Source organism: Athene noctua, chromosome 3 (assembly GCF_965140245.1).
Source record: "Athene noctua chromosome 3, bAthNoc1.hap1.1, whole genome shotgun sequence".
In the NCBI taxonomy this organism is placed as follows: Eukaryota; Metazoa; Chordata; class Aves; order Strigiformes; family Strigidae; genus Athene; species Athene noctua.
This window is the reverse complement of record NC_134039.1, coordinates 7,192,049-7,216,790: the sequence shown is the minus strand read 5'-3', so window position 1 is coordinate 7,216,790 and position 24,742 is coordinate 7,192,049. Positions and strand designations below refer to the sequence as shown.

The 24,742-nt window shown below is 37.4% G+C and overlaps 1 protein-coding gene across 3 annotated transcripts; it reads left to right on the top strand.

Annotated features, from left to right (window-relative positions):
• Positions 1–15: 15 nt before the first annotated feature.
• On the top strand, positions 16–23,741 carry FERRY3 (FERRY endosomal RAB5 effector complex subunit 3). 3 transcript variants are annotated; one of them, XM_074901849.1, is made up of 15 exons: positions 62–128; positions 1,054–1,166; positions 1,717–1,911; positions 2,187–2,332; positions 3,701–3,882; positions 5,575–5,674; positions 5,770–5,891; positions 8,133–8,239; positions 8,967–9,164; positions 12,573–12,701; positions 13,815–13,883; positions 15,466–15,668; positions 20,641–20,698; positions 21,920–21,987; positions 22,983–23,741. In XM_074901849.1, the coding sequence occupies exons 3-15, from the start codon at positions 1,734–1,736 to the stop codon at positions 23,073–23,075; spliced, it is 1,653 nt and encodes a 550-aa protein (XP_074757950.1). In that variant the 5' UTR covers positions 62–128; positions 1,054–1,166; positions 1,717–1,733; the 3' UTR covers positions 23,076–23,741. The 3 variants fall into 3 exon arrangements, with proteins under 3 accessions (XP_074757951.1, XP_074757949.1, XP_074757950.1); XM_074901850.1 differs by lacking the exon at positions 1,054–1,166 and having other exon boundaries at positions 16–128; positions 12,573–12,680; XM_074901848.1 differs by lacking the exon at positions 1,054–1,166 and having other exon boundaries at positions 16–128.
• The last annotated feature ends 1,001 nt before the right edge of the window (positions 23,742–24,742 follow it).

The window sequence follows — 24,742 nt, the reverse complement described above, 5'->3', positions numbered from 1 at the left end:
AAGCGCGCGGGTGTCGAATCTGCGGCTCCGGAGCCGAAGGTTGTAACAGGGAGGCGGGGATCGCCCGGCGTCGCCGCCTTCCTTAGCGGCCGGTTCCCGGCTCCTTTGCCCGCCCGCCCGCGGCCCAGGTGAGCGAAGAGGGAGGAGGACGCCGCTCCCGCTCTTCATGGCGGGGGAAGCGGCTCCGGTCCCTGTGGGCGCGGCCTCTTCTGAGCTGAGGGGCTGTGTTTACCCCGGGGTTATGGAGCCTTCCCGGGGAGAGGGGATAAAGGTGGATGGGATCGTGCAGGCCTTTCCCTGCCGCCGCCAGCTTTGCTTCTGCTTTTTCAGTAAAGGAAGCTAAGTGGCTCTGAGGAAGGATTTCTGTGCAGAAGGCGCTGTTGGGCGTTGGAATGGGCTGCCCAGGGCAGGGGGGAGTCCCCGGGATCCCTGGAGGGGTTGAAGAGTCGGGCTGACCCAGCGCTGAGGGATCTGGTGGAGTTGGGAACGGTCAGGGTGAGGTTAATGGTTGGACTGGAGGAGCTTCAAGGGCTTTTCCAACCGAGATGATTCTGTGAGTCTGTAACGTTGCCTCTCTTGGCGTGGGCCACCGGTCTGGCACCCCAGAGCCTCCTGGGGGGGGGCACAAGCGCCGGTCTGGCCCTTTCTTCTGGGGCATACCGGCTGCCCAGCTGCACTGGGCTCAGAGCCAGCGGCTGTCACCTCGTCTTGCCCTCTTCCTCCCCGCTAAACCTTGTTCTGTCGGGGGGTAGCAGAAAGACCTTCGTCAGTTTTGTATGTCTAAGTGGTACCGTTTAAATCCCTCTCTGTGACGGGCTAGGAGAGCAGATCAGTTTAGCTTTGGTTGCCCTGAGATTCTTTTGTTACCACGAAGACTTGAAACCGATTTGCTTAATCCGTTTCCAACACCGTTCACCACAAAAAACCCAAACCAAAAAACTAAACTGGTCTCATTAATTTTGCTGTAGAAAGTACACTCTTTTTTTTTTTTTTTTTTTTTTTTTTTTCCTCCCCTTATGTTTTCTGCTTTTCTTCTTGGATTGTGGTTTTTAGCACTGGGGAGATTTCAGCTGGAGTAATGTGTCCGGCTTTGCCGGTAATGTTCCAAAAAGAGGAATGTAAATGAGTAGGAGGAGCCCTCACGGAGGGAAAAATTACTGGCACAGGTATGTGCTCTCATCCCATAGACAGTTCTCTTGCTTTTCTTTTGGCTCACTTTTAATGGTATTATTAAAAAATAATTACGGTCTGTCCTAAAGCAGGACAGCTTTTTCTAAGAATTATTGCTCCCTCCCAAGTCTACCACCACAGAAAGGACAAAATAAAATCCTAATGAGCTGTGAAGGATTTCAGATTTTGAGACGTGTGGCAGCAGTTGTGTCTCAGTTAAAGTTTGCTATTTATGAGGATTCTTTCTGTCGTGGTTCTGCCTTTAAGTCAGGGCACTTGTACTGTAATTTGTAAGAGTAATTACCCAAAGTCATATACTGATACACTCAATAAGAATTTAGAAGCATTCAGTGTTTTGGAAACTGATATTTATGCTTCAGTTCCAACCTGTGTATTTGGAAGTCAAAATGGAGATGAGTATCTGTGAATAATTTGGGGGGTTAAGTTTTCTTGCCAGAAGCTGTTAATTGTTAAAAAGCCATGGTTTTAGTTAGCATTTTTTACTTTACAAGAATGTAACTCGTGTTATTTTCATTTCTAATGCAGGAAATCTACTCAAGAAGATGAAGCCTAATAAAGGAAAGATCTGCACTAGGGAGAGAGACTATGTATACAAATTCAATGCTGGAAATCAGCACTTAGTGCTTACTGTGCCTCTCAAATTCCCTGTGCAAGAGAATATTAGTCATCTGCATGGCCGTCTAATGCTTCTGCACAATCTGCCATGCTTTATAGAAAATGGTAAGAGTTGATTTCTTAAATTAGTGTCATATACTGATGTCCACAAGCATCTTACAACCTGCTTTAAGAAACCAAAATAAGCGTGTTTACTAAAACAGTCTTAAAAAAAGGTTTTAAAACAGCAAAACATTAAATAAAATTACTGTCAGTACTAGCAAGTAAGGTGCCCAAGTAAAAGGTTTTCAGAAAAACTTTATTTGTGTGTTTCCTAGATGATTACTGATACTTCCACTGACATGCTTTGTTGATGGAACGTTCTCTTCTTGTTGTAATAGATCTGAAGCAATCTCTTAATAAGTTCATAGAAGAGGAAACGATAGAAGATTATGATAGAGAAGCTGAAATAGCTCTGGAAGCAGTGAAATCAGGAAAAATAGACATAAACCAGCTGGCAGATACCTGGGCTAAAGCTTATAAAGAGGTAAGATTAAGGCTGAACAGTTAATATTCAGGACTTGCTTTGTGAGAGTGTGTGTGCATGTACAGACAATCACACCTGTGAAGAGGCAAAATTACACTAAAATTCACTTTTACTGATCAATTCTTACAATTTTTTCTTTTTATCTGAACGTGATCGGTAAGTCTTCATCATACAAGTTGCCAGTCAGGTTTTTCCTGGATTTAGTAGAGTCAAAAGATACAAAATTGAAAGGTAAGTAACTTAGTGATATTCAGACAGAAATAGACATGAGGATTGTAGTGTATTAGAATCAAATCATGAGATAGTAAAGTGGTACTCTTATCCTAAATGTTAGCAATGAAGACTCCAAGGAGAAAGTGTATGGTCGGGAGAGACTTTTCAGCTCATTTCCTGAGTTCATGTGACTGTTTTATGTTACTTAGTGTTGATGAGGCTTTAACTGGAGTAACGAATCCAGTTTTGCATGTGATCTTCAAAATACAGGCATGCAAAAAAACTGAAGGGGTCCTAGCAAAGAGAAAAAAAGAATGACAGAAACTGCAGCATTTGAGGTAAAGTTTATAGGAATTGAATTTGCTTATCATGGAATATAGAAGAATATTGTGAAAAATTCCAAAACATATGTCTGTTATAAAGAGAATTGGAATCAAATCATCTGCCTTAACGAACGCCAAAAAAATCTGTACTGGGGGAGCATGAGAATGTGATAAAACATTGGAGGAGTGTACAATCTTCTGTGCTAGAGGTTTCTATGAATAGGTTAGCCTGAGCACAAGGGCTAGGATTAGATTATTTAGATTATTAACCTATACTTCAATGATATGATCTCAGTTTGTCTGCTGAATCTGGTGGGAATGATTGCAAATCTAAGGAGTGTTTCAGTAGAAAAGGGCTTGCAAAATTGGCATCTCTGGGCCACTCTTTGTTCAGTAAAAATGGCTTTTCTTAAATCAGTGTTGCTGATCAAATTCTAATGACATTGGAGGTTAGTCATCCTTTCTAGCAAAACAGTTTTGTTTACACAGCTGGTATTTTGGGCTCTATCTAAAATTAATCGATTGCAAACATTGTTGTAGATGATATTATGCTTTCCAAGTTGGTGATGTCTGAAAATTGGTAATTCCTCACTGTAGCCAACACCTTAATGTTTCTGCTGTTAGTTGCTTTGAAGGAGAAAGAATATGGTAAGGGAGAAAATGTTAAAGCTGAAGCAGAATACAAAAAGTTCAAATTAGATAATCAAAAAGGTAATTCATGTATGTTGAAGGTTGTGCAACAGTGTGCATGCCAGCTGGATTTGCACTACCATTATGAGGGATCCTTTTATGTCCTAAAAGGTATGCTTTAAAAATCTCTTATAATTTTTAGACAACGTTAGAATATGCAAAACCTGAAGAAACCAGCTGGGATGAAGATTTTGCAGATGTTTATCATGATCTGATACATTCTCCAGCTTCTGAAATGCTGTTAAACCTGGAACACAATTATTTTGTTAGTATCTCAGAATTAATAAGTGAAAGAGATGTGGAACTGAAAAAACTACGTGAAAGGTACTCCTTTTTTTTTTTCCTTTTTTCTTCCCCTTATCTTATTAAAGAGGGGTGCATACCACTGGGCGTATACTCATGGGACAACGTGTATCAACTTGCATTCATCTTTGTAAGCCCTGTTTCAGTTTTAGGTTTCCCTCTTTAAAGTTATATAATACTTATCAATACTTATTGTTACTGTCAGCTATCTTATATTCTCCTCAGTCACTGAAAATAATAAAAGCTAAGGCCATCAAAGTAATGCAAGGTTTGATTTCCATTGTTCTATCCACGTTGGTAGTGGTATAGCAATGTAAAGTGCTTAGGATATCTAGAAAATGAAGTACATGTATGTACCATGTTTTGCCTTTGTTATGGTGTAATTTAAATTAAAAACTGGAAGTTCTGTGGGGGGAAAAGATGAGCAGAAATCTTGAACCAACTTTAAATCAGAAACTTGAGTATGAAATTTAGGAAAGTCTATGTGGGATCCTGAGTTTCCAACTAAGCTTGAATAGCTGCAGGTGGCTGCTTTGCCCACAAGAGGGAACACTTACAATGCGGATTTTTCTTTCCTCTTTTTTTCTTTTTTTTCTACGGAGACTAGGTTGAGGAAAACGAATGCACACAAATATAGATATAGCATAGATACTAAATACTGTAGATGCTTGCAAGGTGCCAGAATATTCTAAGTAGGTCTGTTTTAGCATTCGAAGTGACAATATTCCTCTTGAATTGTGCGTGTTTAATCTCACATTATACAATGCATATCTGTTTATATAGTTTCTTCTAGACTGAAACACACATATTTCTATAAATGTTGCCAGTAATGTGTTAGCGATGCTTTTTGCTGCTTATCGACTCTTCTCAAGTATGCACATAGAAGAAAGAGCAATTAATCCTAAAAGCAGTAATGTTGTAGAGCTCTGGTGTGATGTAGCTGTATAAATGACTCCAGTGGAATTTATCGTATCAGTCTGTTATAATCGAGGAGCTCCATACGTTGGTGGCAGCTGAGGCTTTCCCAGATGAGCGTAGATGTTGTTCTGTTTACACAGAAACTGACTTGGAATCCCCGACCCTCAACTCAAATTTGTTTTGTGGGTATTCATTACTAAATCTGTGCCAGGGTAAAACGAATGTGAAAGGGCTGAATGTGAAAGACTAAATGAAGCCAGGGATGAAGAAGACTAAGGCGGGACTAGGTAATGGTTGAACTGATAATAGCAGGGCAGCCCTTTAACTCCAGGTCCCCTTGTTGCATGTAGTTTGAGCTGGAAGCTCATTTTACTATTAAAAATAGGTGTGTTTAGCCTCCTTCCTGGTGTTTACCTGTCTGCATCAGCTGTGGTCGGGGCAGGAGGAAAGCGAGGGATTGAGTAGATACATCTCAAAAACTCTCCTACAGATAAGGATAGCGAAGTGCTATATTAGAGTATCTGGAGATACTGTTGTACCTTCTTTTGAATAAATGTGAGGGCAGACTTCAAACATACAAATTCCAATTCCAAAATGACCAGATGGACAAAGTACTGCATGTCATATCTTCCAGCTGTGTGTTCAGTTGTACCTCTGCTTTGTGATGAGCATTGACCAGCTGCCTGATAGAGCTGGTCATTGTATCAGTAACTGTATCAACAACAATAGGTGTTCTTCTACCAGTATTTTTTAGAAGTGTTGCTTGTGGTAAATGTACATTTGCTTCCCTTTCAGACAAGGAGCTGAAATGGATAAGGTGATGCAAGAGCTAGGGAAATCGCTAACAGACCAAGATGTAAATTCGTTGGCAGCTCAGCATTTTGAATCTCAGCAGGTAAGCTTAAGTTCAATGCACTAGAATACATCACGCAAATAATTGTCTTAAAAAGGAAACCCAAAACACTCAAATTATCACTGTCATATTGTTAGGATTTGGAGAACAAATGGACCAATGAATTAAAACAGTCTACTGCTATCCAGAAGCAGGAATATCAGGAGTGGGTGATAAAGCTTCACCAGGATCTAAAAAATCCCAACAACAGCTCAGTCAGGTATTTAATTCCTCTGCAATGCTTGCTTCCATCTGTAGTAGTTCAAAGTAATTGCTTTTGTATAATCTTTATTTCAGATTAGCCTTTTAAACAGGGTAATCAAAGCAAATCAAAGGCAAATAAACCGTCATAATTAAATATTTATATTTTTAGGATTTTTCTTCATTGTTGTAACCTTTCTGTACCAGAAAGTGTTGTAATGCATTTACAACTTGAGCTGAATGGGGTTTTCTCCTATTTTGCCTTTATTTACAATGTCTATCTTTTAACACCATTTCACAAGGCTTTCTGTCACCACTTAAGGATGTTCTGCAGAATTACTTGTAGCTTAATAAATGGGAACAGTGTAGCATGTTTTGAATTAATAAACCTCTCTTTTTTTTTTTTCTTGTTTTGTTTTGCTTTATGTATGCGTCACTGGACAGCTAAAAAAAAGTAATTTTTTAGTATGAATGCTTGTGGTGAGAATGAAAAACTTTCTCAATGAGGAAATCACAGGGAACTCCAGAATTTGTATCTGGAGGAGATCCTTATTTTTTATAATTAGTAACCAGCAGCTTTGCTACTGATAGGAAAATAGAAGAAGTAAAACCTGATGCTTTCTCATGCCTTGCATTAGTAGAAGAGCCTCTCTGAGTAGATTTAGGTGGATGCAGTAAGGAATTTGTGGGAAATGCAACACCTTTGAACCACGTGGATGCCAGTGATAAGGAGACAGGCATGGATCATAATGCATGAAATACTTCATCACTTTCTCTTAAGTGTTTCCTTTTGGGATAAGGAAGACGAGTGTATGGAACATGAGGGAAGAGATAGGAGGGGGAGTATATTGGAAGATGGTCCTGTAGGTTTAGATTTGTCACTACATTTCTCAGGACTTTGTCTGTGAATTTATATTTTGGAAGTCTTTCACAGTTCTCAGGTTAGTCTCCAAATGTCTTAGAACTGCATAGCTCACACTGCTGCAGTAGTGACAGTCTGCTCAATCTCTAAACCCAAGCCTAAAATATTTTTCCACACAATTTTCATGTTGGCTTTGTTGATTATTTCCATGAGGATTTAAAGATAGTGAAATTACAAAGGCTGTTCATATTTACCACTGTCAACCTCTTCCCGTGTTCTGGCCTTCTACTGCTGTGAAATAAGACCAAGGTGAAGTTGCTTAGAGCTGAAGGCTAGCAGAAATGGACTGCTCAAAGTCCAGAGGCAAGGACCTCTGAGAAAGGGTGAGGACGTTTTGGCTTCATAATCTTGGATACTTATAACACATGTGAAGTGATAGTATTTTACTCATGGTACTTGCATGCAGTAGCAGAAAGTGTGATCCCTCTGCTTGTGTTGAGTCCTGAAAACTATAGGTCCCTAATGCATTTGAAAATAATGCACAGGAAGTCCAAAGCAGGGCAACTAGAAGCTTAAAGAGAGAGAAAGATAAAATGTGTGTGTTACACGCATATATAGACATAAAAGATACATATATATATACACAGACATATATATCTTTATGCATCTACTTCCTTATATGGGTTTGTATATATATGTTTTATTAATGGTGTGTCTTGGTTCTACCTCATCATTAAGTATTTGGAATTAGTGGAATTGCTTGTGAGTCTATAAAACACCTTTGAAGATTAGGCACTTTTGAAAATAAAGAGAAACTTTTCATTTAATGCAGAAACAAATCAGAGAGATGTTCATGTAGCAGAAACAGTACTGATTATATCCCTTACTACCAGATAGTCGAATTTAGGAAAAAATAATTAAAACTGATATATCTGAAACATTTCCTTCTAGTTTGAACACTCTGGAGCATTTGATCTGGCTTTTTTTAACCTCCCATTTTGTGTGGGGAAAAAGAAATGTTTTATCTAATAACTCATAAATAAGTCTTTGGTATTACAAATAGCCTGAGAAGAAGAAAAAAATTTTTTTTCCTTTTATTCCTATGTTCTTGTTATAACTATGTATTGTGATTTATTTTCATTTCTCAATCTCGGAATGCTTTACAAATGAGCTAGGTAATGTAAATCTAACAGTGGAGTCTACTTTTCCTGCTGGTGTGCTCCTGGAGTGTTGCGTGCCAGAATGGTAGAGCCTCAGCTGAGTAGAGTTCAGTCAAACAGGTTTAGTTTCTCAGTTTCCACAGACTAGCCAAGAAAACTTTGGATAGCTCTCACAAAATATTATTGGTCTTGAACAAAAATTAGGATGAACTTTTCAGTACGTTTCTTGTTATTTCAGTGATGAAATTAAGGTTCAGCCCAGCCAGCTGAGAGAATCTGTAGAAGGAAATGGAAGAATTTATGAAGAGCAAAGGCTGTTAGAAGAAAGTTTTACTATTCACTTGGGTAAGTAAACTGTCACCAAACCCAAACATAATAACAGATGCTAATAAATAATGTATCTAAGGCATGTATTATTTATAGTATTTAACTGTCAATGTATATAACATATACAGTTTGTAATTGTTTTGTATCTGTTCTTTATATTTGTAAGAGAAGTACAGTATGGTATAAACTGTATCAAACGGTATCCAGCTACCTCAAATATACTTAATGGAAAACATTCTAGAAGTAAGTTTTTATCCACGCTGGTAAGGTCACTAGTGTAGAAGGGCACACTAACATCAAAACACATACTAGTTAAGAATTATATTTTAACTTTTCTTACGACTGGTGAGAACATGTGGGTATTAAATTCAGTTCCTGCAACCAGTTAACAGAAAATAGATACTTAATTTTTTGTTTATGCAATAGAACGTTCTTATGCTGTCTGTTTTGACTGCATTAATATTTCATCTGTAGCCTTATCATGGGGAACAAGGCTCACTTCTGGTATAGACGAGCCTTGCTTTGTGACAGTATGTGAAAATATTGCATTTTCCCTCTTTGTAAATTGCTGATATGTATGTAAACTTGAATGTATGATTAAGAACTTTCTTTGAGTATTATTGATTGTATTTCCTTTAGACCTTTTTCACAAAATTTAGGGGAGCACTTTGTTCCCTTACATTTTAATAACAGTCCCGAATGTCCTCTTTTACTATATGTATTAAATCATTTATATTCCACACAGGAGCTCAGTTGAAGACCATGCATAACTTGAGATTACTGAGAGCTGATATGCTGGATTTCTGTAAACATAAGCGCAATCATCGAAGTGGAGTAAAACTTCACAGACTTCAAACTGCAATGTCTCTCTATTCAACTTCACTCTGTGGCCTGGTTTTGTTGGTAGATAACCGTATCAGTTCATATAGTGGCATCAAAAGAGGTGAGTCCTCTAATGGGGTATATTGTGTCAGTGAAAACCAATGTCACTTAAAAACTTGCTGTCTTCTCTCACAAAAAATATTCTCTGTAAAATTAAAATTTACTGGAGGCCCTAATGTTTTGGACATGGTATTGCAGAAGGGTAACAAATGCAAAGAGAGATATGGATAAGGATGGGGGACAGAGTTGTGCTCTGATACGCTGTTATCTCTCATCTCTTCCCTAGGTTTTGTGTTTGAGTAAGGAACATGTTAGAGCGAACACTTCAATGTTGTTTTCCCTCCCTTTGACTTACAGTAAGGGGCTTCTAACTCCCTAATGTCCGATTAGCATCCTGAAACCTATTTGCAAAGATGAAAATGAAATATGCTAAGATTCTAAATTGATAATTAAGTTTACAAAATTACCATGTGCTTTAGATATCTGCAGTACTATGAATTACATTTAAAAAAAATAGAACAATAGCAATATTACTTGCCTACTCCTGGAAACCTTGATTAGTAGCCATTTTAAGTGCCTATCTTTTGAGTAACCGGACACTATGAAGGTGTTCTGTATCAAGGTTTAGCAGTGAAACGTGTTCATTTCTGTGCCAACTTTGGCCGCTGAGGCTTTCCCTGAACCACATTATTGAATTTCCCACCTTCCTCTTGAAGTTTTAATACCAAAATATTTACACCTGAAGTGTGTTTTTGACTGAAGCCAGTATTACTTGTCATTATTCTAGCGTGCCGTAAAAAAAAAAAGACTTTGGTCGCTGATATTCTCTGAAAACAGTATGGAATCAGGCTTGTAGCAAGAAGGAAAGGGAAGTGTACCAGTAAAAACTGCAGTTGCATTTGTGCCGTTTATGGTTTCTAAGTTGCTTCTGGTGTGGTTTCCAAGTTAATTCTGACAGTATTATTTCATACCTGTACTCATTTTCAGTTACTTTGTTTTTACCACTTAAATATTTAAATTAATAACAAATAGAGAAGATTTGGTTTTTTGCTAAATCTTAGGTGGTAAGAGAAGATGGACATTTAAGTAATACCCTTAAACACAAAATTGCATCTTTTAGCCACCAGTTAGATCTTGCAGCCACAGCAGAGGGGAAAATAGGGACTGTATCACAATCTGTAAAATATAATCCTCAATAAATGTTGATTTGAGTTCTGAAGAGACTTTGGCACACTTAACTCTGGGAAAGTTCCACAGCTGTCTGCACACTGTTCTTTTTAAAAATGTTGCAGAAATGACTGTCTCATGTCTCAGCATCTCTGACCTAGTCAGATGTATTACTTTAAACCATTAGCAAATGTCTGGTTGTACTGAGACCCCAAACCACTCTGGGAGGCAACTGAGGTTTGGGCGCATTTTTTTAAAATCCACTCTGTGGTGACAGTGGTAGCTTCTGGCAGAAGAGCAGTAATAAACACCTTTTGAGAGGAGAATTTGTTCTTAAACTGCTAAAGCTGTTTGTTGCAAGAGCACTAGCCAGAACCAATACTCCTTCCTAAAAGGCTCTTCAAGAAATAAATACACCAGGGGGTTCAAAGGTTCATAAAATCTTCTATAGAAGATCTTTAAATAATATGTTGATGCTGTTGTTTAAATAGTGAGGTTGTGGCTTGCTGGGTTACAAAAGTACCAATTTTCTGCTTCCATCTTAAAGCTGGCAAAAAATACAAACCTAATAGCCTTTATTTTGTGATGGGCTACGAGTTCCCTCAAACCTGTGAGATTTTCAGAGGTAGCTGAAGTAAATGAGCTTCATGTGAGCACGCTATTTATCCAAACATTTTACATTGTTTTGAGCAACACTAATTACTCAGCAGGCACTAAATGGAGATACAAAGTCCTGCAACTTGCTTGGTTGACTTTGTTTAGCTGTATCCTGAGGAAGCTTATGAATGTGCTTCGTTTAGTGTATTTTGTGCCTTGTTGTGGCCGGGAAATAGTTTGTTATTGCACCTTTGGTAAATCCAAAATGGTTCTGTTTGTCTCCAAAATTCAGGATGTATGTGAGGTGTTTGCAAGACTGAAAGCCAATACTGCGATGTTTTCTGTATTTCTAACAAGGTGTAAATGGCAACTAGTAAAACATACCTTTGAAATTGGATTTGGGCACATCTCTAGAAAACAGCCTTTCAACAGAAAGTTGAACTTACTTGTGAACTTTCAGCATGCTAATTCCATTCAGACTGTTTTTTTCTAAGCTAGATGAATAGTTTCTTCATATACATTATATTTATGCATTGCCTAGCTCAAGTCTTTTATATTAGGACTTTGTAAGGCCACCATGACTCAGGCTTTGAGTAGGTGTAACACACTCAGAGATATGAAAACTAAAATTAACTTTAATTTAAAATGTAAATACAAAAGATTTTTCAGTTTGATTCAAATAAAATGTCTTGTGACCTTATTTTATCTTGATACACACAGAAGACAGTCTTTTGGAATATGAGCTGCTTCCTTCCTTGGTTTTGGACACCAGAGTTTAATAAAGCCTTCTGAAAATAGATTTGATGATGGAAACTTCATGTAGAAAGATAAAATACATTAAGATTTTTGTCTCTACCCTGCTTGTTGCTGTTGCAGCCTGTTCACAGGAGTATATGGTGCTCTCCAGATAGGCAATCAGAGTACATTAAGAACTATTTAAGGAGGACTAGAGCAGGTACCTCAAAGTGGGAAGTAAGTAGCAATTGCTTAGTATAGTCCAGCCCCTTGCTAAGTGCTTGTTTTGGCTCCTGGTGACTTCCCTTGGAGAGATGGCTGGACATCAGGATAAGGAGCTTAGAATACCAGTCACAGAGGCAGTATGCTATGATCCTAATTATAAGATTTCCAAGTCTGATATAATACTTGCTTATCAGGAAAAGGAACTCTTTACAGCTGAAAACACTTTCCTTAGCTTTCAGAACTGTGTTCTGTGTACTAAAAGGAAAGAACGGTAATTCCAGCTTTCCAGATAAAGCTGTTTACAGATTTCATTAATAGTTCTGATCTTTCAAAACAAGCTGGAATGCTGCTGTTGCTGTTGGAAGTGTCTATTATGCATGTTTTGATAAAGTGTCACAGGTTGAAGGGCTGTTAGTAGTTAGACGTAATTTTTAAAGCACAATTGCATTTAATGCACATATATTATCGCTGTTATTTTGGGGGTTTTTTTGGTCTGGGTGGTTTTGTTTGAAGAGCAGCAACACTGAAGGTTACTTTTTTCCTCAAGCAATTAATTTCTTTCAAAAAATGTTTTGTCTCCGCCATAAATTTTTTAGAATTTAGAGAGGAGTACAGCAGGGCCTTGTCTGGTTGGGGGGAGGCGGTTGCCTTTGTAACTGACCTTGCTTGAACAGTAGAGCAGAATTATGTAATGTTGCTAAGCATGGTCTTATGACGTGGTTTTTAATCTTATTTTTTTTCCTAGATTTTGCAACTGTTTGCCAAGAATGCACGGATTTCCATTTTCCTGGAATTCAAGAACAGCTCGAAATTGTCCAGAAGGTTGTACTTAAGGCCAGAGCACAGCGTAGCAGTAAGTCGAAAAGACATCATGGTCAGTGACAACCAAAATTACTTTCCTTGAAATAGAATAGTGGTCAGCTGAATGTTTATGCTTATGGGCAAGTTGATTTCACTTTTTTCTTCAGTTACCTGATCTGTAAAATGGTACATTTGTGTTTATTGATAAACTCTTGAGAATTCTGCATTAAATTCTCTCTTCACAGACGCGTGTTCACATGATGTCTCTGCTGCCATAACACACATACCTTACCAAAAAGAAAAAAGCATAAGTCCTTAGGTTCTGATCAGACTTTACAGCCTGAGAAGTGTATAGGACCATTGTGCTTTTCTCTGCAGTTTAAACTGCTTGTAGCAGCACAGACTTTATCTGACTCGACTTAATTTCTAATTGAGTACAAAGCTTTAAAAATCGCAGAAGAAAAGTTATGACATTTCCCCTTCCTTAAAAGTGACTGCTAAAACCTGAATAATAAATTAACAAAATATGTATACTTTTTAGTGCTGACCAAATCCTTGTGAATGGTTTACTTTGCAGTTATATTTACAAGTGACTGTGAAATTACCTGACCACATGGTGTTAAGGCAGTACTTGTACATCATGAAACTTTGTTTTTCTTACAGAGAACTACTTATGTGATTTAAAGACGTCAGTAACATGAATAGATTTGTAAGAGTACACAGAGAAACAAGTTTTCTTAGGAACCTGCATATTGCTGTAGTCTTGAGGAAAATACTGAAAGCTGTTTTTATACTGCTGATTTATGTAAATCTCTAACATTTTTCATGTCATACTAGGAACAAATTTGTTTTAAATAGTTACATTGTTTAAAATTAATAGCAAGATACTATGTAGTTGTGGGTGTAATTTGGAAAGTTTAGTATTATGTCTGAGAATATTTTGGGGTTTTTTTTGTCCAAATGAAGAGGTATCGTAGGGTGATTAAGTAAGGAAGTTAATGATTTGAGGTAGGATTCGGTTCAGTGTCTACTGAAGACAGCAAAAATACTTCCTGTCCATTCCTCTGCTCTTTAGGGACTTTATGGCAATAATTCAAGCCAGGTGTCATCCGTACATAAAACTTTCATGCCAAAATGTAATTAATAGATAATATGTTTAATATTTGTGTTCTGTATTTATATACAGAAAACAAAAGTAGTGGAAATGAAGATAAATTAAAGAATATTGAACGAAACCAGTCAAATATTTTGCCGGGTGAGTACTGTTGTGTTCTCCCCCTCTTCTTAAAGCAAATTGTATTTTATAGATGCACATTTTTAGCTCTAAAGTCAGAACATAAATTATAATTATAACTAAACCCGGGTTGACCTCAATCAGAGGAGAAGGATGTTCTTGTGGCTAAGGCAGAGAACTGGGTGTCAGGACATCTGGTTTCTATTCCCAGCTTTGCCATTGCATCATGTGACTTGGGGCAAATCACTTAACTTCTCTATGCCTAAAATCTCTTTTCAGAATTTCAGTGTGAAAAAAAAATAAATCTCTTGAGTATCTTGGGAAAAGGTGAAACTTAAATACTAGCAACTAATTTTATTTTTGAAAATAATTATGTGTATGTCCCTGTGATACAGCAAAGCATTTTAGAATGTATATTTTAACTCTGAGAATGTACAGATCCATTCCTCTCAAAGAGGAATTATCTTCTGTGTATATTGTGATTTTTAATAAGGAAAGTTTCTGTGGAATTTGAAGATGAATACACAGTTGGAGAGGAGTTAAATCCATACAACCCATGGTTGAATAAGAGGGCTTCTTAAAACTGCTTTCACGATTGTCTCAGATCTTGCTAGTATAAGTGGATTATAAATCATCTTGGGTCCTTAACAGATAAATCCACGTGAATCTTGTAGCAGTGGCTTGTGTGTTACTACTCTTAGGTGGTCAGTGCTGGGGATTGCCACCTCCTTAGCAGTCGTCAGACAGGAGTACATACTGTTCTTCAGCTGTCCCAGTATGAAGGTAGTATCTTCACTTAAATGACCAGTGAGAATAGGTTTGAAGAATGATGTTTCTCTGTTGATGGAAGCAGTAGGGGTGTTGCATCCCTGCTTTTCTGTTGACTCTGCTATAGACTTTTGATCTCCAGCAGAAAGGTGAGATGGAGAGACCTGCATTTCAGTGCCCCTTACTCTTTCTCTACCTTTGATAAATGAATACCAAGTTTAAAAATAACCCCGACAAGTTGTCTTGGTAACTTTCTGCAAACAACTCTAACTATTCTTCCCATTACTATGAATTATTTTAAATTCTGATGATCATTGATATCTTTGTCTTCCAGTACATATCTCAGTTGTTATGTAACCCGCTATCTTTTTCCACAGACTTTTTGCATCCTTTATTTTAACCCATCCATTTTTGGTATTTCCGCCTCCCACATCTGTCTGCAATTCAGTGCTTACATTATATATTTTAAGTATTACACCTCCTCTGTGTTTGTTTTTCTGTTTCGTGCTATATATAGATCACATCCGCCTGTACCAGCACTGTTATGTCTTATTACACCAGGTGTCTGTGATGCCAGTGAAACCCATCAAAGCAGGAAAGTGAGTGTAGGATGAATGTAAAACAATGATATTCCAAGAAATTTTAGATCAGTTGGTTTCTAACTTTTTTTTTTCTCCTGATGTATGTGTTCTGATTTATGTGTTCTGATCTCAGTTGTATATTTGTATTTGCCTTTTTGTCTTAACTGACCCTATCCTTACATTGCCTAACAATTGTATTTCAGTACAGATTGCTATTGTGATATCTTGCCTTCTTGGTTTGTATTGTTCTGTAGGAGAATTCTACATCACACGCCATTCAAATCTTTCTGAAATTCATGTTGCTTTTCACCTCTGTGTGGACGATAATGTAAGATCCGGTAACGTAACAGCTCGGGATCCTGCTATCATGGGACTCAGAAACATTCTCAAAGTTTGCTGCACGCATGATATTACTACCATTAGTATTCCTCTTCTGTTGGTGCACGATATGTCAGAAGTAAGTAAATGTAAAGATTTTATTTGTTTTTATCTTATAGGATCCAACAAAAGTGATTTTTCAAAGGGTGTGTTTCATGCTGGTTTAAGCTAAATGGGACCATTTATCCCAGTCACATGCTCCTGCCACATCACTCTGCTGGCACTCGTATCTATATGGTGACCCAAATTAGGGAACTTAACCAGTTAAAAACATTTCAGCTGGCTGAATCACTTTTTTTTATCCTGACCCCTCATTTTGGACCTTTCACTTCCTTGGTCCAGCTCATTATGCAGTTGTAGAAGTATTAATGAAAGATGGAACTACATGCCTGGAAGTCTTCTGGCAACAGCTCTTGCTTAGAAACTATACCTTAAAAACTATACTGCTGATGTAATAGTGATACCAGCTCCCCGGTTTTAACTGTAGCTAGCTAGAAAACCTTAAAACTAAGTTTAATTAGCAGCAGAACTAGCAAAGCTTGGCTTAGAGTTCTGTATCCCTAAAAAATCCAATCTCTATCAGCTCAGCCCTATGCAGCAGCAACCAGATTTCACCTTTGCTCTGAACTGTCTCCTCCTTCATTGCCTAATCACTTGCATCCTTAATTTCTGCCCCATTTCTTCAAGTCCCCCATATATCAGCTGGCCAAGAAGCAGCATACTGCTGAGGTGCTTCCTAGCTACAAGTGTGCTTGCTTGTTGCGCTGACCTTTTGTATTCTCTTCTTCAGTGGGATGCCGGTGTAGAGCTTGTCTCTTGCTCCGCTGTAACATTTCACAGTCCGTAGTAATTTAATGCCATGGACAACCTCTTTGTCACAGCTGGCTCACAAGATACTAGCAGAGAAGAAAAGGGGTAGGGAGGCAGGGAGCGAAGTAGTGGACAGGCAGTATAACCATGGTGCCTCGCCTCCTTAGGAGGTGAAAACTCTATAAACTTAAAGAAATGAGAAAAATAAGATAATGCTGCCATTACTGATACCCTTACATGGATAATTATGGTCCTTTTTTTTTTTTTTTTTTTAAATGACCCTTTGATTTTTTGACTTGTATATTTCCATACGGTCTTTCCTTCTTTGAAAGAGCCCAGCTTGTAGCAAGACAAAGGCTCCCCAGTGTATTACCTTTAACAGTGACATTTTTTTTTATAACAATTTGATTGGAACACAGTGTAGAAGTGGTCTCCTTTTGCAAGATCAGGATCTGTTTTTCTGAAAGTGCAAGCAATGCAAAAGTTTATCCAATAATGAAGCTTCCGAAAGATAGATTTCCATACCTAAAATTAGACTTTTTAGGAACAGGTGATATTACTTCAGAGATTTTTTTTCATCTCTGATATCAAGACCTTTTTTTGGGCACAAATGCAAGTAATTAACTTGTAGGACGGCAGCTGGGCTTACTCATAGGGCCCAGTTTACCATGTTTCATAAATGTATTGATTTTTTTTTTCTTAATCAAGTTTCCATCTGACTATATTCTTTTTATCTTTTTTGTTTAAACCTTGTTAGTTTTAGCTTTCATTTGCATATCTGTGTTTTAAAATACAAATAAAGCACAAGACCAAGTGTTTGAGGTGCTTTGAGAGTGTGGTGCCGCTTGGATGCATGAAACTAAAGAATTATCTTCTTGCCTAGCACTGGATTCTTAAAAGGTCCTAGTGAAACAATTTCCCTTTTATGTTAAGCTTTAAGTCTTTGCAGAGTGAGCAGAAAGTGCTTGTATGAAAAGTGTATGTTTAGCCAAAGCTGCACTGTGTGAATTGCATTAGCAGCATCGCTTATTACAGTGCTTTGCAGCTGGCTGACCTGATTTGAAACACACAAATATGTAACTTGTTGTTGAGGGAAAAGTGAATAATAACAGATTTCTGAAGGTTAACCTGAACTTGGTGCCTTCAGCGGCCCCAGTTTTGAATCTGCATTTACCACCTACATAAAAACATTTTTGTAAAGTGGTTAACCAGGAGCACAGCTGCAGAGATGTTTGCATGCTTCACTGTGACAGGCATTCATCACGAGTTTTCTCTGTGCTTTTCCCAAAGGTTTTTTTGTTTTATGAAAGGAAGAGTGGTGTTTATAACTTCACAGAAGTAATGAGTTTATCAGTCTCAATGAAGCCATTACATTTTGTTACTGTTTCTATGAAAAAAAAAAAAAAAGTAGGAATTCCATTTTGCTTAGTTTTTCCTATGGTGAGAACAACAAAAACAGATGTCTCTGTTCTGATCATTAAGTTAAATGAAGGAAAGAAACTGGGTTTGATACTTGAGAAAGGAAAAAGCAGACAAGTTCAAATTGAGGACAACTGAGATGTTACTGTCTGATCACTGTTCTGAATCTGATAGAAACTGGGGAGTGAAATGGCTCTAATAGCATGGCATTGCTAAAATTGCCAGAGCTGGCACAACTTCCTTCGTAGTTTCAATGTAGGAGCTGTTGCTGCCGTCCACACAGCAACACAGAAAAATGTGACTCTTCAGGGATTTCAGGCAGCTGCCTCTGTTACCGTGAGTTAAGACAAAAATGTTTTGGAGGAAAGTAGAAGTGAAGGGAGTATAAACTCTGTAACAAATATTTATGAACAGGGTTTATGTATATAGAGAGATTATCTATTATCGAGAGATTATGTGTATAGAGAATGTATTTACCTCAAATATTTCTCCTCTGAGTTTTCTGCCTTTAAATGTACAGCAGCTCATAGAGTGTTTAGGATTTGATAGATGTGCCTTGAGTAAACAACTTGCTAATTCTTAATAAAATTAGCCATTGAAATTTTGTTTGATATCTTCATCCCACAAGACATTATTGTTTTCATTACCTGGTTATGACATGGTTCTGCAAAGGCATAAGCCCTTAGCTTTACAAAAACAGCAGCGCCGTGTAGCGAGTCTATGACATTTCTTTGAATAAAAAGGTTTGCAGCATATCCTTCTAGTCAGTGAAGCTGACCTCCCCCTCCCCTTTTTTTTAATTCAGAAGAAAGCTTAATTTGACAACAAATCATTGCATCTTAAAAAAGTAGTGTGGTGTGGTCTCTGCTAGTCAACAAAACCAAAAGTCCCAGGTGGTTTTTTTACTTGCTTGAGTGCTATTAACCAAAACTCACTATAGTGATGGGGTGTTTGCTTTTGTTTTTTCCCCTATCCCCTGCACTGTATTTTGAATTGGTATTTAACCTGATCCTTCATCATTGCTACAACTGTTACTTAGTTTACGTATAGAGAAAAATCCTGATAACATGGCCAAATCACGAGAACATACTTTTTTTTAAGATGGATTACAATTGAATCACTGCTGTGTCATTTTCAGTTCTTTTGGCTTTCATGGAGTGATATTCTGGATTCAACCTGTTATTTCCCTGAGTGCCCACAAGATTTAACATCTTTGTTCCTCTGAAATAGTCCAAGGAATAGTGTCATATCCTGCTGGTTTGATCAAGCCTTTTAAGGCTTAGTTCCCTTTATTGATTATGCAAGGTACGCCTGGGTTGCTTTGAGATCAACAGGACCTTTCTTTCTAGACACTTGTTTTTTTCACCAAAGCCAAAACGGGGATCAAAACTAACAATAAACACCTACATTATTTGTGGCAGAAAGTACACGTAGGCAGATAAATTATAACAAAGAGCAAGTATTTCTTCCAGAAAGCTTAGAAATTAAAAAAACCCAAAATTGTCAAGCATGTGTTGTCTACCCTAAAAGCAGCATCTATTGATGCAGTGATTTACATAATGAAAGGAAGTTTTCTGAAAAGGTATTTCTAGCTTATGCTGGTTTTAACATATTATGTATTTTGGGGATGGCAGGAGATACCCCCACCTAAGTAGGAACTTTGGCTGTAAGTAGTTTTTTAATGCAGTCACATTCAGTATGCTGTTGCTGTGTTATCAGTTGGCATTCTTAGATAATCTTGCTTTTCAAATAACTTTTTTTTTTAATCCTGAAATTAAGCTCTTTGGTAATGACAAGATTGCACAGTGTTTGGCACTGCAAAGTAAAGTCTGGCTTTTCTGAATAGAAAATTGTACAGTGCTTAAATTTGAAAAGGTACATAGAATAATAAATTTGTTTCCACCTCTATATTCCTGTATTCAGACTCGAAAGTGCTCATTTTCCATGTCGAAGAGTGTATCAGAACAAATAGGTACTATTTTCTTTGAGAAGTGTTTACAGTGACAGTCATTCTGTCTCTGACTTGGAATATTCATCTTGATATAATTCACTTTGTAGCGTATAGCCAAGGGATGTTTAATGTACAAAAGCGTTTAAACCGTTAATTTTTTCAGACCAGTGGTTATAGCCATATCTTAAGAATAAACCACTGTGATTTTCATATCCCATCTTGGTATTTAACTTTAGGTAAGGATTTGCTGTCTGTTTATATCTGAAACGCCTCCGTTAAATGAAGATGGATTTTGTTTGTTTTAACAGTTAACATAAATGCATCTTTAGGGGAGAAAGGCTTCTTCCAGTTCCAGTATTAGAGAGGTTTTTCCTGAAGGCAGCAGGTGTGCCAACAAACTTTAACCAGAATCATCAAGAACAGCTAGGAATCATCAGTTACTGCTGTTAAGATGTGGTCAGGAGCCTATCTTTGGCTAGCTGAAACACAAATGTGACTTATCCATTGGATAGTATACATTTTTCTGAAGCTCCTCAGGGGAATTCAATAACCTTGTTTCCAATGACATTAATAGGATTGTCAACAGTGATTTTGTTCAACACCTCAGCTTAAAAATATATAGATTGTTCTGACACTGGGCTCTCCTAACGATAAGCAGTGGCAGTGCTTTTATGGTCACATATAAGGTACCTACCTCCTGCATAGAATACTCTGGAAAACTGCATCCCTCTTCATGGCCTGTAATGCTGCTTGAGTACCTGCTGGGAAAATGAGGGTTTGTGGCAAAAATGTATTATTTTTATTAACTTCCCTACTACTCTTGTTGGTTAGATCCATTGGGCACTGAGGTTTTCATTTATTCTTTTTTCAGGAAATGACCATTCCATGGTGCTTGAAGAGGGCAGAGCTTGTATTCAAGTGTGTCAAAGGTACAATAGTGAATGCTTCAGCTGGGGCTTCTTGTGTTGCATTTGGTGATATCCAGCCTTAGTTCAGACTGTATATTTTCCAATAAAAAGGCGTTTTTCAATAATTTGTTGTTTGTTAAAACCTACACTTTTATTTTCTCTTTTAAAAATTATTAACTGATGTACCAGGAAAATAGTCTCAGACACTTAGAATAGAGACTAAAAGTGTTTTGAAAGTATCTTAACAACTTAAACATACACAGCAGAAGAAAAAGCTCTTACTACAGATTTGAGTAGTCTCTGAAGGAAGGTAAAAGCTGGTGGTTCTCTATAGTATAATTTACAGTGTCCTTTGTATTTTGATTGCTTCAGACAATGAGGACTCCGTGCATTTTTCCAAGAGTAGTTCATACCCTAATTCATTCCTTTGCTGGAAAGTCCTCATGATTCAGCTTGGCTTTCTGTCTTTGCAAGTGATGTTATTACTAACTGCATTCTTGTGTGCTGCACTTAAATACTTCAACCAGTCATTCAGAATATTTAAAATGTTAGTAGTGTTAATGTTCTTTCCGCCATCTGCTTGAGGAACCACTTCCTATCGTGATCTTAAGTAATTCACAATGGAGTATCATCCACGTAGCCACTTTCATTAAACAAGTCTTTTTCTGAGTATTTTTATTTGCCATGAGTGTGTTCCTGTGGACCTTGTAGTTCATTAGTAAGGAAATGTTAGCATAAAAATGCCGTATCGTAACTTGAGCAATAAATGAGCACTGAGCTTTTTCCATGTAAGCAGGTCCAGGTAGTTTCTGTTGCTGCCAGATTGTCAATGTACTTTTGGCAACAGGCTTGTACTTATTCACGTGGATGTGGTCACATCAGAGCTAAAGGAAAGAGCTATTTCTCAGTGAAAGCAACCCATTGAAAGGAATTGTAACACACATATTTGGAGAAACCTCTCACTTCTTCTGGCTGGCACTGTGCTGTACAATAGGACTGCTTATCCTGCTCTTCAGGGGTATATTGATTTTTCTACGTAACTCCTCACTAATTTTTTTCCAGTTAAAGCAGATTTCAGTCATGAGATTGGCCAAGTCTGATTTTAAATGTGATTAACTGCCTTAACTAAGGATGTCATTAAAATCCTAATTGTATGTGAAAACTTCCTCGTTGCTTGATATCTGTGTAATTGGCAGGGAAGATTGCATAGGTAATGCCTATGATATGAATGCTGTTTTTTAGGTTTCATGATGGAAATGGCCTCGTGGGATGGAGGAATTTCTCGGACTGTACAGTTCTTGGTACCACAGGTAGGTTAAACCAAGTTCATATCTAGCCTGGTTGGAACAAGAAGTTAAGTGTCAGCAGATCTAGTTTTGATTTCTTTACTATGCCCTGTTCCTTTTCTGTGAGCTTAAATTAATCACTGTGGGTTTGGTTCCTTGCCTATAAAACAGGAATAAAAGACATTTATATTTTTGGATACCCAGTAGTATCTTCTGATTTCAGACTGGGATGTTCACTTTTATGAGCAGTGAATACATCATCTTTGCAGAAGATATATTTTTGCTATTTACTCTGAAGGGACTAACCTTGTGTAACTTAAGTTTAGGTGGTCATTAGTCAAATTGTCTAACAGCTTGGAAAGTTGCAATGCACTGAGTTCAGTCATGCTTCCACAAAGTCATTAAAGGCATTAATTAATTTGAAGTTAATTGTAATTAAGATTCTGAAATGATTTAATTTGGAGTTCTAGCTGATCTTCAGAAACAGGAAGTTTTCCAAAGGGGGCCAGCCCTAAGTTTTATTTGTTCTAAAAAGTACTGGAAGTAATATAAAAATCAGAGTTATATTAGGAAAGAAGTAACATGTATTTCTTGAAAGTAGTAAACTGCTGAGCAAGAAGGAAGCAAAGAATAAACTAAGTACTGAAGTTGAATCTAATCCTGGAATTTGGAGAGCAGGAGTCCTGTAGATAACAAACAGTACTGTCCTGCTTGTGCTAGGCAGAAATAATCAATTACTGGAACAAGAAACCTACTGGAAACAGATATGTCACATAAATAAGCAGTATTTTTAGGTGAATCTTTACCTTCTGATTGCATTAAATAGAATTATAACACATAGTTTGAAAATTATCTCCCTGGTCATCTGAAAAACAGCAATTCTCTTAAATGTTAAGAAACAAAGTTGAGAGAGACTTAGGTCTTCCAAACTACAGTGAAAAGCCAAATCTTACTTGTAAGTTTTTTGATTTTTTGTTGTTGTTGTTGTTGTTGTTGTGGTTTTTTTTTTTTTGTTCCAGACAATTTCTGAGGAAATGTTTTACCAACTGAGTAATATGCTTCCACAAATCTTCAGAGTGTCTTCCACATTGACTCTGACCTCTAAGCACTGAATTTTGTGCAGCAGTAAGATGTATCCTGTTGACAGCAGATGAGATTACAGAGATTCTGGACTGGAATGTCTCTTTTTCTGAGGGATGATGACCCTGAAGTGACGTTTGTTGCAATTTAAAGAATCATGTCGTCGTAATAAAGGATAAATGCTGTTTGTACATGTGTGTTAGCAGTTGATTTTTGCCTCTTGTTTCAACCCAGTATGAGTTGAATTCCTCACCTATATCTGAAAAACATTCAATGTAAGTTATTGTAATTAATCTACCAAAATATAGATGTAATTCTCATATTTAAGTAGTAGGAATAAGAGCTTATGGTTGGAATAGGCTTCAGGTTGTTGTTTTAAAAACATTTTCTGAATTTGCTTGGTGAAGCTTATGAATATATGAACAAAGCCAGCTGTCGTCTTAGAGTAACTCTGACATAAGTTGCCACAGTTGTCTTTCCAGTGTCACAGTGACCACGAAATAAAATATATTGCTGCCTCATTTTACTGTTACATAAGAATGAAAGATGTGAAATTACCATTTAACCTGCTGCATTTTGTAAATCATGGAAGTATTTAAAAAAAAAAAATCAAAATAACATACCTGTGACAATAATCAGAATTTTTCATTATTGTTTCTTCTTTTTTTTTAAAGTAAACTTTTTCCTTTATTTTGAGATTTCATATTGACAAGTCTGTCACATGAACAACTTTATAGGAGCACTATAGTCTTCTGGATTCTGTTGTACAGGTCTGTTTTGCTGCTTATTAATGTTTTATGACTAAACAATCTAAAGAGAAATGCTGAGGAGACAGCTCAAGTTGCAACTGTGACATTTCTTGGGACAAACTTGAATCCAGTCAAAAGAAAACAAAAACCAAAAGCCCCCAGGCCCTGCGTCCCCATGATGGGGGCGGGGGGAGGTTGGGGACTGCTTTTCCCTCATCTTGGCCAGGCAAACTTTTTGAACTGAGCTGTGGCCCCAGGCAACGAGAAGCAATCCTTCCGTGCAGGCACTGGCCATGGGGAAAGCCCTGTCTCAAACTGGGACTCTGGGGACTGCAGCCAAGCAGCTGGGGGTGGTGAAGGTCCCGGGTGACTTTCTGAAGTCCACAGGCCTGTTTTGCAGGAAGCACGGGGATCCTGGCAGAGCTGGCTCTGAGTCTGACATCACTTTCCATGTGTTGCTGAAATTCTGCACTTTGAAAATTGGAGTTTCTGGAGGCCACATAAAAAACAAATTATTTTCTATTTTCATTGTGATTTTTTTTTTTTTTTTTTAATTTTTTAAAAGCAACTTTGTTAAATGTGAAGATTGCAAAGCTCTTTTCTGGGGAAACTGTGTAATTCAAAATTCTCACATCGAATCATAGTTAATGTTAAATTTAAAATATTTTAAATTATTAAAGTTAATAATGTTAATCCATTCATGATATTTATAAAGTCCCTATGTAATTAATGAACTCTTAGCTTAGTATTTTTGAGTCCTGCATGCTGTACAGAAGCCATATAAGTGACCTAGCAAGCATCTATTGCTGAACTGTCAAATGCTTTCTTTTCCTCTGCCAGCAGTTTCTAAAGAAGAATCATGCGAGTATTGTGACCTAATTTGGTGTTCTAGAAAAGAAGGATGTAAATTCATCTAGAAGGAGCTGGATTAATCCTGTTCGAGCTCATTT

Excerpts from the sequence above, each read along its gene's own strand:
- FERRY3 (XM_074901848.1), top strand. The coding sequence starts at position 1,734 with ATGAAGCCTAATAAAGGAAAGATCTGCACTAGGGAGAGAGACTATGTA. Across the intron at positions 5,892-8,132 it reads CCCAACAACAGCTCAGTCAG|TGATGAAATTAAGGTTCAGC; the intron begins GTATTTAATTCC and ends TTGTTATTTCAG. Across the intron at positions 12,702-13,814 it reads TAAGTCGAAAAGACATCATG|AAAACAAAAGTAGTGGAAAT; the intron begins GTCAGTGACAAC and ends ATTTATATACAG.